The sequence below is a fragment of the Nannobrachium achirus genome (genome assembly GCF_963921795.1).
Source record: "Nannobrachium achirus genome assembly, chromosome: 11".
Lineage (NCBI taxonomy): Eukaryota > Metazoa > Chordata > Actinopteri > Myctophiformes > Myctophidae > Nannobrachium > Nannobrachium achirus.
This window is the reverse complement of record NC_137820.1, coordinates 13,010,665-13,028,438: the sequence shown is the minus strand read 5'-3', so window position 1 is coordinate 13,028,438 and position 17,774 is coordinate 13,010,665. Positions and strand designations below refer to the sequence as shown.

The following is a 17,774-nucleotide window of genomic DNA, read 5'->3' as shown; positions in this document are numbered from 1 at the left end:
ACTGGCTTGAATCCCTCTACATGATAGCCCGTAAATTGAAAACATTTCTACTGCAGTGGAAGAATTGCTTTCCATTTTATACCTCAGATTTCTATCCCACGATTTCTGTAACCCATTTCTCACCCAGTGCCAATTGCCTACACTGTAATCCTGGGCGCTACTCTCCCATTGCCAACTTGGGGAGAGCCCCCAACGCATGAGGAGTGAGCAGGCCGCTTCTTATCACCTGACAGAGGGGAGTTTCCCCGATAGGACGTAGCGCGTGAAAGGAAAACGTTATTCCAAACAGTTCCTGTTTGACCAGGGGGAAGCAGCATACAGACCAGGATTACAGCATGTTTTTGTAAGGGTACCTAGGGCAGTGGTTCTCAACCTGTGGGTTGGGACCCCCAGGGGGTCCCCAAATTATTTTGGGGGGTCCCCAAATGATTAGCTTAATGTGCAACATTGTTAACTCACTCAACAAACCAACATAAAGTTTAAGTGTACAGAGGGTATCTGCACATTTCTAAAGTGACAATTTGCCTAGAGAGTGAGAGACAGAGAAACCTGTTCTAGATGGCTAGGCCCATTTGGCACCACACTATAAAAGAATTACCAGAAACATTTCCCAACATTTTGACTGACCACTATCCTTGTGAAGATTTTGGATAAGGATAGAAATACATGATATATACGCCCAAACATGCACACACACACACACACACACACACACACACACACACACACACACACACACACACACACACACACACACACACACACACACACACACACACACACACACACACACACACACACACACACACACACACACACACAGGACTGTGATGTAAGTTCCTAGTTGTTTGAGCCTGGGTGGAGGTTTGAGTGTGTGTGTGTGTGTGTGTGCATGTGTGCATGTGTGGGTGTGTGTAGTACATGGAGGACGTAGTGTGAGTAGAGTGATTCATCCAAGCCTGAGGTGGTGGCTGGGGCCCGGAGGAGAGCTGTATAGCGTTAAAACATCTCAGAGAGCCCAGTGTACCAACGCTCCAACAACAACACCACCCACCGACCGACCGACTGACTCACAGTCTGTTCACTCACTGCAGCTCTAGTCTGTACAGTCCTGCACGTGGCCCTCTACATACAGGATATGACACACACACACACACACACACACACACACACACACACACACACACACACACACACACACACACACACACACACACACACACACACACACAGACGACCAGTTGGACAGACAGACAGACGCACGAGAGAGGAGTAAAGCAAAGCAACACAGGTGCGTCTGAAGCAAGTTAAGTGCCGGGGAAACGCGACAGGGTGAGGCTCGACAAAGGGAAGAAGATTGAGAGTAAGAGAGGAGAGAGTAGGTGCGGTGCTGTAGCTACAAACTTGGGAGAGACGAGCATCTTTATAAGGCGAGTCAGTGAAATGCATTTTAAGACTAAATATAGAGCCTTGTTGGCGGGTGTGGGCTGGGTGCGGCAGTGAGGTCATTCAAGAGGGGTGGTGGTGTCGGGTGGGTGGGGGTGTGGGGAGCTGGAAGTAGTAGGAGGAGGAGTGGAGAGTGTTGGTTTTCCGTCCTACAGTTTGAGGGGTGGGGAGGGGTGGGGAGGGGGGGGGTCTTCAGAATAAAAGACATATTCACTTGGTTGGGGTGCGCGCAGGGGCGTCACACCAAATTCTGGGCCCTGGGTACAAGGATTCACTGCGGGCCCCCCATGAATGTTAACTATTGAAAAATAGCAGATATACAAGCTCACAGCGCGGCACCGAGTGCCGCGCTGCGAGCTTGTATATCTGCTATTTTTGAAAAATCGTGAAATTGTGTGCAAGAAACCTATGTCAAGGACCCCCAAGATGATATGTAACTCAGTCCCATAACTCAGTCCCACTTTCCTACCCCTTGTGACGCCCCTGGGTGTGCGTGCACAATCCCGCACATCTCACACAGCGACTCAAAAATATCTGTGCACACGAGAGGAGACAACACTTCTCTCTGTGCTGCTCTTGTATGTTTAATGTTTTATTTTTTTAGGGGAAGGAAAAACACACAACTACCCAAAAATAACCGAACTCTCTGAACCCAGTTGTTCCACGACGATGACGTAGAAAAGACGTAACAGCACAAACAGTGTCGGGTTTATTCTGTCTTCTCATTATCTCTGGAAAGGTAACAACATGATCCCTAAGAGTCCCTATTCTGGACAGGCAAACGCTCTGCAAAAAATCCGGTGAAAAGCACAAGACTTTGTGACAGGACAACATACAGATCATCAATCTCAGAAAATTTGAATATTTTGTAAAAAAAAGCATTGCAGATGCCCTAGCACCCCAAATCATAACTGACTTCGGAAACTTCCCACTGGACTTCAAGCAACTCTGACTTCACAAGGTTGACATTTCTCTACTATAAATCCTTGTTTTGAGTGGTCTCGTGTAATATTGTAATATTTTGAAAAATGGACTGATTTGGAACAATTCACTGAATGTGCCAATGTATCTAGAATATATGAAAGTTTCAAGAAATAGATGAATGTTTCAAGAATATTTACTTTTACAAAATATTCTAATGTACCGAGATTGATCTGTAGTGTATTAATGGTTAGGTTTGAGGTTTGGTGTTTTTGAAGCGGTGAAAGCCGCTTCCAAGGAGTGGCTTTGTGTGTCCCGTACAAGTCCATATATGGTCATTCCAGTCCAGAATGAACAGGCTTTGTCTGTCCCGTACATGTCCCGTGCATGCAGAATTGAGGCTTGGTCAAGCTTCACATGACATTTTGGCCCTCCAGATAAAATCATTCATTCATTCAGAATTCATAAAAATATAGAACTAAAGCACATAGAAAGCATAGATCTAGAACACAGAATGTATAGATCTAGAACACAGAATGTATAGATCTAGAACACATAGATCTCGAACCGAGGTTTGATTTTTAGGCTCACCATGGCGATGAAGCGACCGATGAAGCGGAAGTAGGTGAGGTGGTCTGGGTTGATGGAGGAGGCGGGGTTGATCTGGAGACAGTAGTTGTTCTTGCCAGCGTACTCGAACAGACAGTACATGGGGTTCAGCACCTCGTGGGAGAGCAGGAAGAACCACTCTCTGGAAGGGAGAGGAGAGGAGGCAGACGACAGCTATTAGCCACTTAAACCAGGGGTCTTCAACGTTTTTTTTTTGGGCCAAGGACCCCTTAGTCGAGAGAGATGAAGCAGGGACCCACAACCCATATAGTTTCATCGTTTGACAGCACAATCATCAGCGTATTTTGGGTTCATGTAAATTTGTGTTTCCAGATATTTAACAACTTGAACCGTCAATGCTTAATAAACTTGACCTTTCACTCTGTACTTAGTCTGCCTTTTCCCCCTCTACACCAAACCTCTTTGCCGAAAATAGCCGATCTACAAGCTCACAAAGCCTCGCAGCACGAGGCGTTGTGAGCTTGTAGATCTGCTATTTTTGGCTAAAATGATCAGAATATGGATGCTAGGGTTAAAGTGGTTAATATAGAAGGAGGAGAAGAAGGAGAAAAAAAAGCTTCTATCACACAAAGATTTGGAGGACCCCCTGTAGTAACTCTGAGGACCCCCTGTTTAATACCCCTGACTTAAACCCTATACTTAGCTGACCGTATTCCCAAGGGCCTTCGACTTTGTTGACCATATTACAATGGGCTACACTAAATATCTTCCAGAAAATAGCCAAATCTTCAAGCTCACAATGTGTTGATCAGCTATTTTCTGCGAACATTCCTTCCTTCCAGAACAGGATGCTAGCGTTCAAGAGGTTACTAAAGGACATTTAGTCAAGGTAAGGTTTATAGAGAGGCATGAAAAAAGTTGACAAGCCAATGAGATATTCTCAAAAACTGCTATTTCTAATAATAAGGTTGACTGAGATAATGTTGCACAAAAATATTATAGCAAATGTGAAAATTCTAAATGAAATGAAAGTACAAAACATGAAGTAACATAAAACCTACACCAAATAAATCATATTAAGTAACAACTAGAAAGATGGGAAAGTGTGGTTGCCCTGACGCGAGTCACAATGAAACCGCTGGGAAATATATTCCATCTTACCATTTGTCCCTTTCATGCCCATATATGGATATCTCTGTGTCGGTCGGACCTTGTCCCTATTTTAGCGGTGCTAACCATTCTGTCCTTGTCCCTTTTATGCCCATATATGGAGATACCTGATGTCAGTCATCTCCATATTTGGGTTTAATTAATTCACAAATAAATTAATATAAATTAAACTATATATAACGTATCTCTTAGCAAAATGCAAGCAGGCTGAGTCCCGACGAAGCCGGTTTATTTGACATACGGTCCAAGTGCGTGCCACTGCCACCAAAACTGTGAGAGTAGCATGGCCAAATAAAGTTTATACGGAAAGATAGAAAGAATAAAGTTGGACAAGTACTATAGTCTGGAGACTGTCTGAGGGCAACCACTCTAATAACAAATAATACAGACAAACAAGGAAGGATAAAGGTGAGACTGTTTACATGATATAATAACAAAACATGAACAAGAGAAATAAATGATAAAAAAAAGAAAAACAATATGTGAAATAAAATAGAAACAATTATGTTATATAAGAAAGTTTTAATAATATATACCATTTGATAAAACACAAAGCAAACAATGATTCTTATTATAACCTAGCGCCATTTGAAGCAAATAGGGCTGCAACAATCAAGTTGACAGTTTTGAAGGTTTTTGACATTTTCACCTATAATTACCTTCCCAAAATAGGGATGGGTACTATTTTCTTTAACTAATTAATTCAAAAAACGGTTGCACCCCTAGCAGCAAATTGCTACAAAAACATTGTGAAGTCAATCTCGAAGTCACACAAAGAACCCAAAAGCAGAAGTCTCTCTGAAAACAAGACAAATCCGTCCAGCCAGCCGGATCTCTCCCAGGTATTTCTAGCATGTGTGGTATTTTGGAATGTCTGAGGACCCCGATTCCCAGATAGGAGCTTCAGGGTTTTAGACTGGGCAGGTTTTCCCCTCCTGGAAGTAACGCTTCAAGATAAGAAGCGATAAGGCAGGGAGAATGGGATAACGCGCACACAAAACATTCCGCGTGTGTGAATGCCACATGCACCGCGTTCCCATGTGCCATGTTATCAATGACTCGGCTCGGAGAGTGTGTAACGATGCATAACTCTGGGAGAGAGAGGGCTGTAGCTCTTCAGAGAAACCCACATACAGAAAAGCTGGATGTAAAGTAAAGTTAAGATAATGGATTACCTTGATAGAATACAGGCTGTCAGAATACCATTTTAGGTTTATGTAATGGGGTTTAGAGATAAATTAGTGTGTACATAGATAGACAAATGAAAATACACCCACCACACACATACGCACACATCATGAACTGGCCTTTGACTGACATGAAGACAAACATATCGTCACTGTCGGGCAGAAACCTCGTATCTCCAAGTGTTCAAATGTGTACGTTCTTTGGTAAAGCAAAGCCCTGCTTCATCATACAAGACCGTCGCACAAAACTAGTGAAAACAGCAGATCTGCAAGCACACAATGCGAGGCGTTGGGTGCTTGTAGATCGTCTGTTTTCACTAGTTTAGTTAATTGTTTAGATGATAAATACAAAACAACGGTTTTGGACATACAGTTTTGTACATGGTTTCCACCCAACACCGACGATACTGTATATGCGGTTGATTATAAACAAGGTACAATGGAAGAGCATTACATGGATTGTGGGAAAGATGCGTCAGAAAGAATGAGAGGCCGGTCCACCACCACCACCACCACCAAGCACTCCCCTGCCCTTCCCTCCCCGTGGGTATGTGGGGGGGAGGGGAGGGTGTCGGAACTGAGGTCGGACGGATGGACGGACTGTGACGGACGGACGGACGGAAGGACGGACGGACGGACGCAGACACCTCCCAACATCCCGTCCGTGGTTCTACCCTGTGGTAGAACAGCATGACGTCACCTACCATAGGGTAAAACCACTGACGTGACACCGGAGACAGAGACACAACCCAAAAAGAACAACGACAACAACAAGAACAGAAAGAAAAAAATGAACAATAAAGCCACCAACGCCACATAAAAAGAGGTGGGACTGGAACACAATGCATGGGGGGGCTACGATGGAGGGGCAGAGGATGTGGGAAGGAGGGAGGGAGGAGCAGAAGGATGGTGGGGGGGGGGGGAGGTAAAGGATGGCAAAAAAACAACAACACAACAACCACCAAATAGACAAGGAACCCATCACCAAAATGGACATAAATGATTGAAAAACAGTTACTGTACCTTAAAAAGACCCCTTACACCACACCACACACACACACAATCTGACAGTACACACAAGAAGACAAGGGCTATGACTGAGCCAGTTTGGCCGCAATTCATTTCAGAAGCTGGTTGGAGGATAGAACAAGCACACATGAGCTGGAAGACAAGCTTGTGGAGTGGGTGTTCTCACCTGGCGATGCCCCCATAGTCCAGTCCTTCCTCTCCTCTCATGATGATGTAGAGTCTGCGACGCAGGTCGTATGGCTTCACGTTCATGATCTGAAAGAAGAACGGCTACAAGGTTAAACTAAATGTCCAAACCTAAATATTATTGTATTCAATAGTCAACTCAATGACTAGACTAGTCTAGTCATAATTGGCATAATATTATTTATTATTAATTGTTTGTCTAGTCACTAGACTAAATTCATTTGCTAGTATGTCTGAATATTGGGGGCGCCCGCTGGCGTAGCGGTCTAGGCGGCGCATAGCACATATAGGGCTCTATTATGATCCAGGTCTTATGACTTATGCCATTTTTAAATACTTCAAATGCTGATCTACATCTGCATGTTATGAGCTTGCAGATCAGCTATTTGAAGTATTAAAAAAAATGTCTATATAGTAAAAAAAGGCAAAGAAGTTAAAGCATAAGGCATAAGACCTGGATCATAATAGAGCCCATAGGCTCTAATCAGGGGTTAAAGCAAAAAAAAATCCCAAGACGGAAATTTATTTTCCAACCCCTGGCTTAGAACTTGTGAACTATGCTCAAAACTGTACTTTTTGGAACATTCAGTGTCTTTGCAATTGGTTTATATCCTTTTCCTTTTTTGTACAAAGCAATAATTTCTGACCATTCCTTCGACTTAGCCATGTTTCTAAGTGCTTTAATCACAGTCAACAAGTCAACAAACTTCTAGCCAGACTAGATTGCACATTGATGCAACTATTTAAGCCCTTTATTTAGCACAACCGTATGCTACTATCAAAATACTTTCAAACCCTTTCTTTCTCTTATACAGTTTCACCGATAATGACTATAATGACTTGAGTTGCCAATGTAAAAGTGGTAAAGAATTCAATACATCAAAAATACTTCAAAAATAACAAGTATTTAAAATTTGATTTGAGGCTTCATCATACTGTAATTGAACAAACAAGCCACCTTTCTAGATTCCAGCTTGTGTGCATTGGATATTCTGTACATTGAGTCTTGTGCTCCTACACTGTACAAGGCTTTCAACAGCCTTTAGGATTGGGATGTGTCTCTCTTACCTGCTGAAAGGAATCCTCAAACAGTGTTTGTCTGGACACTGAGATCTTCACATGGCTGGGCAATGCATTGGACTGGAAACAAAAACAAAAAAACATGAGAAATAGTGTAAGTCAATAACTTCCTGCCCCTAATAAAGTTATTTTGTAGAATTATATATTGTATTACTGCTGTTCCACATAAAGGTTTTTCTTACATGAAATACCTTGGGGAGACCACAGAGACATTTATAACACTGTACTTACTGTATTAGTAGTATAGCTTATACAGCTTTTACCAACACAAGCTAACTTTTGATCTTTGGCCCTTTTTGTCATCGCACTCATATCACTATGACTCAACCATAACCATATAAGGAGTTCCCAATGCAGCTATGCCCTAATATGGAGTGTGTTGTCTAACCTCAATGTGTCGTCATGGCATCATGCCCATATATTAGCATATGGTGATGACATCAGCGATCTCCATACATGGGCATAAAAGGAATAAGGGCAGACAGAAACAGAGATCTCCATATATGGGCATATTGATGTGAGGGCCGGTAGAGTAAAAGTTGCAACGGTGTGAAGTGAGCGGTGCAAACACGACACACATGCATATCTCCTTGTATGGGCCGTTCTGTCCGTGACATCAGTTACTTTATGTGTATTAGCACAGATCTCCATACATGGAGATCTGTGCTAATACACACAAAGTGGAACGCAGGAGCGGTTTGCACCGCTCAAAAAGGAGGGGTGTTGATGGGAATAAAAAAAAAAAACGTGTTCCGTCTTACAGTGGTCTACAGAAATTATTCTAACCAAAGCTTTATAGTGACTCGAAGCCAAGTCTGAGTCAGCACTTACATGGCATAGGAATCGGAACTGGTGGTATTTCCACCTGAAGCTACGATCATATGCACCTGGGGAACCGCCCTGCCGCGACCTATGCAGACACACACGCACGCACGCGCACACACACACACACACACACACACACACACACACACACACACACACACACACACACACACACACACACACGCACGCACGCACGCACGCACGCACGCACGCACGCACGCACGCACGCACGCACGCACGCACGCACAGAGGGGGGAAAAGGGAAAATTCAATTTGACACTGTTAAAACAAGGGGAGCCAGTGGAAATCCCCACCCTGCTATACTGCATTGACATTTCTGACGGGTCAAGTACAGAGAGCGTAATGATCATCTCTGCTTACAGACACCCCAGAGAGCTAGTACTGTATGAGAGTAAGCGGCTTGAGGAGGCAGCACTGTTGAGGCCCAGCACAGTGACTTCTAATGCAGTGGTCTTCAACGTTTTCAGGCCAAGGACCCCTTAGTTGAGAGAGAGAGAGAGAGAGAGATACAGCAGGGACCCCCACAACCTTCTCATAGATTCCACATAGTTTCACTGTTTGACAGCACGATCATCAGTGTATTTTGGATTCATGTCAATTTGTGTGCCGAAAATAGCCGATCTACAAGCTTGTAGATCGGCTATTTTTGGCAAAAGTTCTCCGAATATGGACACTAGAGTTAATATAAAAAAGTGGAAAAAAGGTTCTATCTCTCAGTTTTGGAGGACCTCCTGTAATAACTCTGAGGACCCCCTAGTGGTCCCCGGACCGTCTGTTGAAGACCCCTGTTCTAATGAAGCAGGTCAGGAGGAGAGAGAGAGAGAGAGAGAGAGAGAGAGAGATAGAGAGAGAGAGAGAGAGAGCCTCCAGCTATAAACGCTTCAAGAGGTTGAAACAATGCGTATCCAGAAGCCCAGAGCCACCACTCTATACTCCGCTGTGACCATAGACGTGTTTAGTTCTGCACACACAGACAGCAGGAAATAATCAGAGAACCATTGCATGGACCCATTCATTCATTCTCTACCAAGCAGCTCCGTATTTACACATCTTGAAGCCATCAAACGTTCGAATCTCTCTGGTTGCTGGCGGCTCCGGGAGAAAGTTCCTTGTGTTTGCCAATATTGGAAGGACTACACAACGCCAAAAGTAAATGAATCCTTAAGCTGAGTGGCATTCTGGTCTGAGATACTTGATGCATGTGTGTGTGTGGGGGGGGGGGCTGGTGTGCAGAGAAAATAGCAGTCACACAGTAACAGAGGGAGTAGAAAGGCTGCGAGAGGGATAAGACGTAGGTGAGACCAGGCGTGCAGCTGTGTTAGTATAATCTCCACCGTCCCACAGCACACAGACTGGATATGTGCCCTGTCAGCACTGGAGAATCCGAGACACACAGAGGGAGAGGGAGAGAGGGAGAGGGAGAGAGAGAGAGAGAGAGAGAGAGAGCGAGAGAGAGGGAGTCAGACAGACAGACAAAGTATAGAGTGACAGACAGACAGAGGGGACACAAAAAGATGAGAACAAGAAAAGAAACAGCAAAATGACATGGAAGAGGAGAGATTGAAAGAGAGATCATCAGATACTAAAAGAGAGAGAGAGTGGGTGAGTGAGTGAGTGAGAGAGAGAGAGAGAGAGAGCGGGAATGTGGAGGCCAGGGTACAGAAAAGAGGCCTCTAATGCAGTGGGATTCTGGTTGGCAAGTGCTGCCAGGCACATCTTGGTTTGGGTTTGGGAAATGGAGACCGCAGCGGCAATGTACTGGCCACAGATACAGACTCCTAGTATTCAACGTAAAACACTTAAGACACCCTAAGAACTGTCTGTGACCAGTGGACTAAAAATATAGCATGGAGAGACCTTCGTATGTTGAAACATCAGCATGAAAAGTAGTTTGCAGACACACAGACGCAAGCACGCTCACACAAACAATATTTGTACAGACAGACATAAACAAGTCATGCACGCAAATTAACACAAGGCATGCCAGCTTTTGCATGTACACTTGTACACACAAAAATGCGCAGAGCTACACATACATTTCAGAGCTGGATGTTATGGAGCCGTTAGCCCACATAAGCATATTACCAGATTTTCTGGGTAGAAATAAGAATTCTTATGAGCAAGGCACACATCTATGAGCTTTAGGAACGGGGGCCGGCGGGGCGTGTGGCGTTTGCATTTTATGAACATGTGCATATGATAAAAACACGACTACTTGATGTAAAACACCCAAGTTAATCGTGTACAATTCAAAGGAATTATTTCTTTTTTTCTCCCTCGTTTTAATGGCTCTACAAATAAATTGTATTTCCAAAAAGTCAAGCAACAATGAGTCATGGCTGTGACAAAGTAATAGATTAACAAATGGGCCCTTGTGTGGAAAAAAAGAGGACGACATTTATCTAAAAAAGATGGTATTATTTCTTTCTGTATTGTTCTTTTCAGAAAATGAGGGGACCTTTTTTATATGGTTATTTGCTATAAATCAGACATAATGTGAAATAATTTCAGCACAATCTGGATTCAAATTCATATAACTCAAATACCAAGGCCTCTTTCTGGTTTTGCTTTTGCTTTGCTGTAAAAAAAAACTGGCTCGATGCCTGAGACCATTTCCAAGGACATGTACTGTAAGCTTTTGCCTAAGGTCTGTCTGTACAAGTACACTGTACCTAAAAGACAAAGCAGGGGGTTTCTAAGTGAATATTTACCCTGACTCAAACCCGGGACGAGGGTCTTTAAAGCTGGTGGTGCGCGAGTTGTGATCCACAAAATATCGCACTCCCTCGGCGGTGTACTTCATCTCCCAGCCCGGGGGCAGGGGGGGCTCCTGGATCATCCTGCAACAGGGAGAGGGCAGTGAGCACGGCGGTCCCAGGCCGGAGGGTCTCGTCCCCTTGGATACAGACATAACTGAACTGTCCCTTTCCTAGCGTTCCTCCTCCACAACACCACCGACCAGGGCCGTGCTGGCCATTGGGAAAAAGCGGGACAACTCCCGAACGGCCGTTTCATTCCCAGGCCGGTCCAGGCCGGGCCATTAGGAAAAAAAATGTAACTGTTTGCACAAAAGTAAAAATCCAACTGTTTGCACAAAAGTAGTGAAAACAGCCGATCTACAAGCACACAACGCCTCGCACCGCGAGGCGTTGTGTGCTTGTAGATCTGCTGTTTTCACTAGTTTAAATCATTTTTTAAATGATAAATACAAAACAAACGGTTTTGGACATACAAGGTTTCCACCCGACAACGACGAAATATAACTCATGTAATTGGCCCACTGGCTTTGTCACTTGTCATGATCTGAAATGGCAAATCTTTGAGTAGCAGCAGCTACTAATATCTCTCTCTATAGCGCGCAAAGAGGGCCTCTCCAATTCTTTTTCCCGGGCCGAATCAGGGGCCCAGCACGTCCCTGACACCGACTGTAGGTCGATAAACCTGGACCCTAGAATCTGCACTGGCCCTCTTTCAGAATAACCACAATGTACTATGTGATGTTGAGTTCCTTTGGACTTTGAAGGATGCTTTGACGTATTCAGATGCCGGTCACTGACAGGGAACCAATCTTTATACCAGAAGGTATTTGCAATCAGGTCTCTCAACTATACTCGAAGTGTATGAACTGAAGCTATGGCTATTTTGCTTGCTTCCCCTGAGGTTAATATCAGAGGTTAATATCTTAAAAGAGTCCTATATGTCAGATTTAACTTTGCACGTCATAAAACTGCTCTTTTTAAATCAGTTGACAGGGATAGGGGAGGATGATGAATGTGAGAGGAGTGGAAATAATAATAATAAAACGTCTTACAGGAAGACAGTGACATGAATGACACATGAACCGAGGCAGATGCCATAACATGACCACATTATCAACAAACAGATAATGCAAATTTGCAATTTCAGTGCAGAAAATAATAAATGTTGTTTATTTGTATAACCCCAGACTTTCAATAGTTGGTATATTCAGTAATAACCCATTACTAACCTGCTAGGAAATGGCCAAAAGACCAAGACCATGCCTGGCTAAAGACTAATCATTGAGTCTTTTCCCAATTATGTTGATCTTGTACAGAGTGATGGTGTGACTGAATGTGGTGTGACAGAATGGTAATTTGTGTTCTAGTTTGTTTTCTGGGGTTAAACTAAATCAAACAAAACTGTGAATGTCAATAATGCTTTCTTATACATCCACAAATGCATACAACAAAGGCAGACATGCAAGCCAACATGCAGGCAACTTTAGCCATCACCCACACACCCACACGCAGTTCTAGTCTCACCCTTGGGTTCGTGGATCTTCCCATTGTGTTGTTCGTGTATTGTGGTTGACAAAGTATACTCTCCCATTGTCCTGACGCTTCTCTGCAGATGAACACAACAGAAAAAGAAATTGCGCATTATTAGCACACACAGGAGACTGACAGTAACGAGAGGATGACATTCAATGAAGTTTATGATTTGGACTCTAAGCCGCAAGGAGCAGGAGTACTATATAGCATGAGAGTTGGCCTGAAAGAAGCCCAGAACAACAGTAAAAGTTATAACAAGAACCACAACAGCTATCAATACAGGCATGCACTGTGGAATATTACTGGGATCATATGAGCATGATGACAGGCCTTATAATGCTTAGTGAGATGAAGAGAGGAGAAAAAGAGGACAGGAACAGCTGAATCTCACAGTCTTGGTAGAAAAGTGACGAGTCTGTGTGGCATTTCACTGTGGCTGTTTCAAAATGCCTTACTCAGGTCCACCTTTGCCTTTCTAGGTCATTGCAAACGTGTGAGCTGGTGCGTGCGTGCGTGCGTGCGTGTGTGTGTGTGTGCGCGCGTGTGTGCGTGCGTATATGCGTGCGTTTGTGTGTCTGTAGGTTGCGGTGAACTAGCCACAAGTGTAAGAAGTAGGGAGGTGTTGCAGAAAAGGTTATAGAGACAATACCATGGTAACTGGTGGTTGCCCCGGACAGAGAATATAGGGCACAAGTCAGTGAGGTTTAGAGAGCGCCAGGTCGAGTGTGTATTATGCACAGTACTTTGTGTCGAGCCACTGGTTTCCAGCCCCCTCCCTTTCCTCTCCCCCATTTCCCTCCATCTCTCTCTGACATCTTTTTCTCATTAACAGGCGTGTGTGGAGGCTGCAGAAACAGTAGCGCTCACATTGCAACTCGCAAGGCTAATTCATACTTCATCGAACGCCTGTGTTGTATGATGAAAATGAGGCCTTTGTACAACGAGGTCAACTCACTCAAAAGTATAAATTTAGACTTTACTTGCCAGCTCTTTTAGACCACCTTTCTCTCTATATGTTCTCTGTTTCCGTGCTTGCCCAAGTCTTTCAAACAATTCCCCCCCCCTCTTCATAACCCCACAATCTCTTCCTTCTCCTCCCCGTTTCCCCCATTTCTTTTAGCCTTTTCTCTTTTCATTTTCTGACCCTGCAAAGGGGAAACAGACGTGGCCGCAGATGAAAAAGAACATGCATGAAAAGTGAATCTGAGTCAGCGATATGATTGTGGTTTTCGGCCCTGAGACGCCACAGCATGTTGAAAAGGCATCACGGAGTAGAGAATATTACTGAGGGTGCTGGAGAGCAACAGTACGAGAATTAGCTTGTGAAAACGTTAGCAGGGTGGAATTTGCCAGTGTGTACGATTTAACTCTGCACAATAAAAGAATTGCCTTTTCCGGGTCCAAAAATAGATTGGATTATGCAGAATCCCATCAACTACACGGCCTCTGTAATTTTGAGGGATTTGAGGCAAAGGACGTGGTAAGTGCATTGTGCATGTACATTATAAATCAGCATGTGTAGTGTATCAAAAAGAAACTTTATCTGAAACTGAAAGTCACAACATTAATCACTAACCCATTGGTCCCTATTTTGGGCTTGTCATAAGTTAAGATTTTGAAAATGTTTTCAAATTATTATGATGATTTTTAATAAAAAATATCAACGTAATTTTTTAAATGTATTTTTAATGAACAGATCTACAAGTTCATGTCGCATCACAATACGTTGTGAGCTCCTAGAGTAAAAAAATAGGGTTAAGTGGATAAGCCAACTCACAATATTGATCACTCCCTAGTGTAGCTTATAAGTAAGATATCGTCGTTGTCGGGTGAAAACCTTGTATGTCCAAAACCGTTCATTTTGCATTTATCATTTTAAAAAGATTTAAACTAGTGAAAACAGCCGATCTACAAGCACACAACACCTCGCACAGCGAGGCGTTGTGTGCTTGTAGATCTGCTGTTTTCACTACTTTTGTGTGACGGCCTTGTATGATGAAACAGGGCTTTACTTTGCGAAAGAACGTACACATTTGAAACTTGGAGATACGAGGTTTCCACCCGACAACGACGATATGTGTCTGCTGCTGTCAGGTATTGCTGTTCTGCAGCTCACCCACATTAAACCTTGCTCTCTCTCAATGCTTACCAAGACTCTCATTCACACCAAAATACTGGTCAAATCAGGCCATGATGTAAATAAACATTCGTATAAAAACCAGCCGTGAATTCAGAGGTTCATGATGATGGCTGTGTATCCTCTCACTCGCGCCACCTCCGATGATGATGATGGTTTGAATTGTAGCATTGAATAATACCATCCAAACTAGAACCCATCTCGCAAAATCACACTCACCGGGCCTGTCGAGCTAAAGTCAACTCCATAGTCGCTGGCAAAAGGTCATTTATTTTACAATTTTCAGGTTCAGCTCAGGACACCTTTGCTGCTCAATGGTTCAGTAACAAAATAACAGAGATGCAATTACACAGCAAAAAAATAATATTTAACCAAATGGAATATTGAACCAAATGGAATATTGAACCAAATGGACCCCTATGGATCACTTAAGGGTCCATTGGGGTCAATTTCTCTGTGGAATGCAAGTACAGGGACAAACTACTGGGAGTTATGCATGCAAAGTTATGATTAGCTGTGTGCACAGACACACGTACAGATAGACACATACATAGACAGGGGTGAAAACATATGCTTCGCCTCCTGGGCCTAGCAGTCTAGCGAACACAAATATTGGTGTTTGTCTGTGCGTGTGGGGGAGGGGGCATTAAGGTGCATGCAAAGACAGAGAGCATGTGTGTGTGTGTGTGTGTGTGTGTGTGTGTGTGTGTGTGTGTGTGTGTGTGTGCGCGCGCGCGCGCGTGGATCATGTGCCAGCATGGGTACATGAGCTCAGCACAGCCAATGTGTGTTTGTGTTCAGGTGTGTGTGAGTGCATAGGACACAGGTTCAATTCAGATAGTGTTGCCGTTAACCCGTTTAGGCCTAGAATTATTGAATGCTTTAACCAGTGAAAAATAGCAGATATACAAGCTCACAGAGCTTGTAGATCTGCTATTTTTGAAAAAGTCGTGAGAATGTGTGCAAATCTTTGAATATATGTATTTTTTAAAGCAAACGTTTGTGTTAAGAGCCATTTTCTTATTTTCTATTAATTGTGGGGGAGGGGGCATTAAGGTGCATGCAAAGAAAGAGAGCGTGTGTGTGTGTGTGTGTGTGCGTGCGTGCGCGGTGGACTTACCCCATCCCGGAGGGAGTGCACCCAGGGGGTCATTTTCCACAGGAGCTCCGGACGGCTGAGGGAGAAAAAGAGAGATAGCGCGAGTCCAGTTAGGATAACTTGCTCTCCTTCGCCCTTCTTCCACCTTTCTGTCTTTCTCTGCCTGTCTGTCTTTCTCTGCCTCTCAGTCCTCCTCGTCGTCTCCTTCTCCTCACTGTCCCTTCGCAGCGACGGTGCAGTGTGAAATTCTTTAATCAGTCCACTCAGCTCCACACTCAGCTCCCACCAGTGTGTGAGAACAAGCATGTGGATACGAGATGAAAAAAAAGGCCCACACCACTAAAAAAAACTAAACGCACAAGAAAAAGTAACGGCTACTAGAGGAGGACAAAAACACAGCAGCAAAAAGACGGTAGAAAATGCCTCGGAGAAGACCGCACGGTGGTGTGGGGGTGAGCTGAACCCAGATGTGGCAGATTAGGAAATCGACAGCAATGAACCAGGGGAGTGCACGGTGGTGGTGCTGCTGCAGCAGCGGCGGGCTGCGAGCAGTGAGTAGTTAAGCGAGGTCTCTCTCCCGTTTGAAGTGTCTCCCCGGCGCGGTCGCGGGACAAGCTCTGACCTACCGAAAGGGCAACCAGCGAGGGCTCGTGTGTGTGCAGGGCGGCCGGTCAGTGAAGTCAGTAAAAGCCAAGTCAGTCAGTCAGTCAAGACTTGGCTCTGAATGAGAGAGAGGGAGGGAGGGAGGGAGGAGAGAGGGAGGAAGGGAGGGAGAGATGGATGGGGGGGCGTGGGTTGAGGTGGTGGTGGTGGGGGTGACGGAGGACGGTGGGGGCTCCTCTCCAGCACGGTGGTACTGGGAGACTGAGGGAGCTTGGCTCGCCGGCGGCTCCTATGCCTTTCCAAAAACGACACGCTTGGTAGGAGGATAAAACAACGCGCTGTTCCAATGAGCTCACTGGCTGGCCGCAAGCCCCACCCCCCCCTCCCCTCCCCTCCACCCCCGGTCCCCCCCCCCCCCCCCCTCAACCTTCCCCACCATCACCCTGGTACCCCTCCCTCCCTACCCCATCCTGTTGCAGAAGTCCTCCTCCTCCTCTCCTCTCGTTCCTTCGCCCTGCCTCTCTCTCTCTTCTAATGGTGCTGTGAAAGTAGGCAGGGAGGTGTGATGTCTGAGGGAACTGAGGGAACATTCATGCTTGTTCCAGACTGGACACCCCACCCCCCAACTCAACCCCAATGCCTGACAAAAGGCACCTTTATTCACCCTAGCGCCTGGAACAACTGTGGGGTTTACTCAGCCTGCGCTCACACATGTGCGCGCGCGCACACACACACACACACACACACACACACACACACACACACACACACACACACACACACACACACACACACACACACACACACACACACACACACACACACACACACACACACACACACACACACACACACACACACACACACACACACACACACACACACACATCAAAACCCCAGTGTGTCTTTGTGAGGATCCCGTGTATGTTTCCAAAGTGTGGAAAATTTGTGTACACCAAACAGTCACTCAATGTGTACACGTACGTATATGGTCACTGATACTGGGAAGGACACACGCACGTACGCACACGTGCACGCACACACGCAACTATTAGGGCGAGTGGAAAAGTAGTTGAAAGGATGCTTGTTGGTATCAGTGGTGACTGATGGTTTGCGGGATTCAGAACGGGATGATGTTCTGAATCAAGCGGCCCTATTCAGGTGGACCCCGAACAAACTCCATCAATTGTACTATTCATAGGAGCAAT

At 44.8% G+C, this 17,774-nt stretch overlaps 1 protein-coding gene across 2 annotated transcripts in view; it reads right to left on the bottom strand.

Annotated features, from left to right (window-relative positions):
• The window catches only part of wwp2 (WW domain containing E3 ubiquitin protein ligase 2), a 68,433-nt gene that overhangs the window by 13,077 nt on the left and 37,582 nt on the right, over positions 1–17,774 (bottom strand). The window contains exons 11-17 of one of the 2 annotated variants that reach the window (XM_080736044.1): positions 15,985–16,039; positions 12,719–12,800; positions 11,147–11,275; positions 8,421–8,499; positions 7,578–7,649; positions 6,490–6,578; positions 2,959–3,118 (exon numbers count right to left, since the gene is read on the bottom strand). In XM_080736044.1, the coding sequence (XP_080592170.1) occupies positions 2,959–3,118; positions 6,490–6,578; positions 7,578–7,649; positions 8,421–8,499; positions 11,147–11,275; positions 12,719–12,800; positions 15,985–16,039 (666 nt within the window). The remainder of the gene's footprint in view (positions 1–2,958; positions 3,119–6,489; positions 6,579–7,577; positions 7,650–8,420; positions 8,500–11,146; positions 11,276–12,718; positions 12,801–15,984; positions 16,040–17,774) is intronic. The other variant, XM_080736045.1, reaches the window with a different exon arrangement.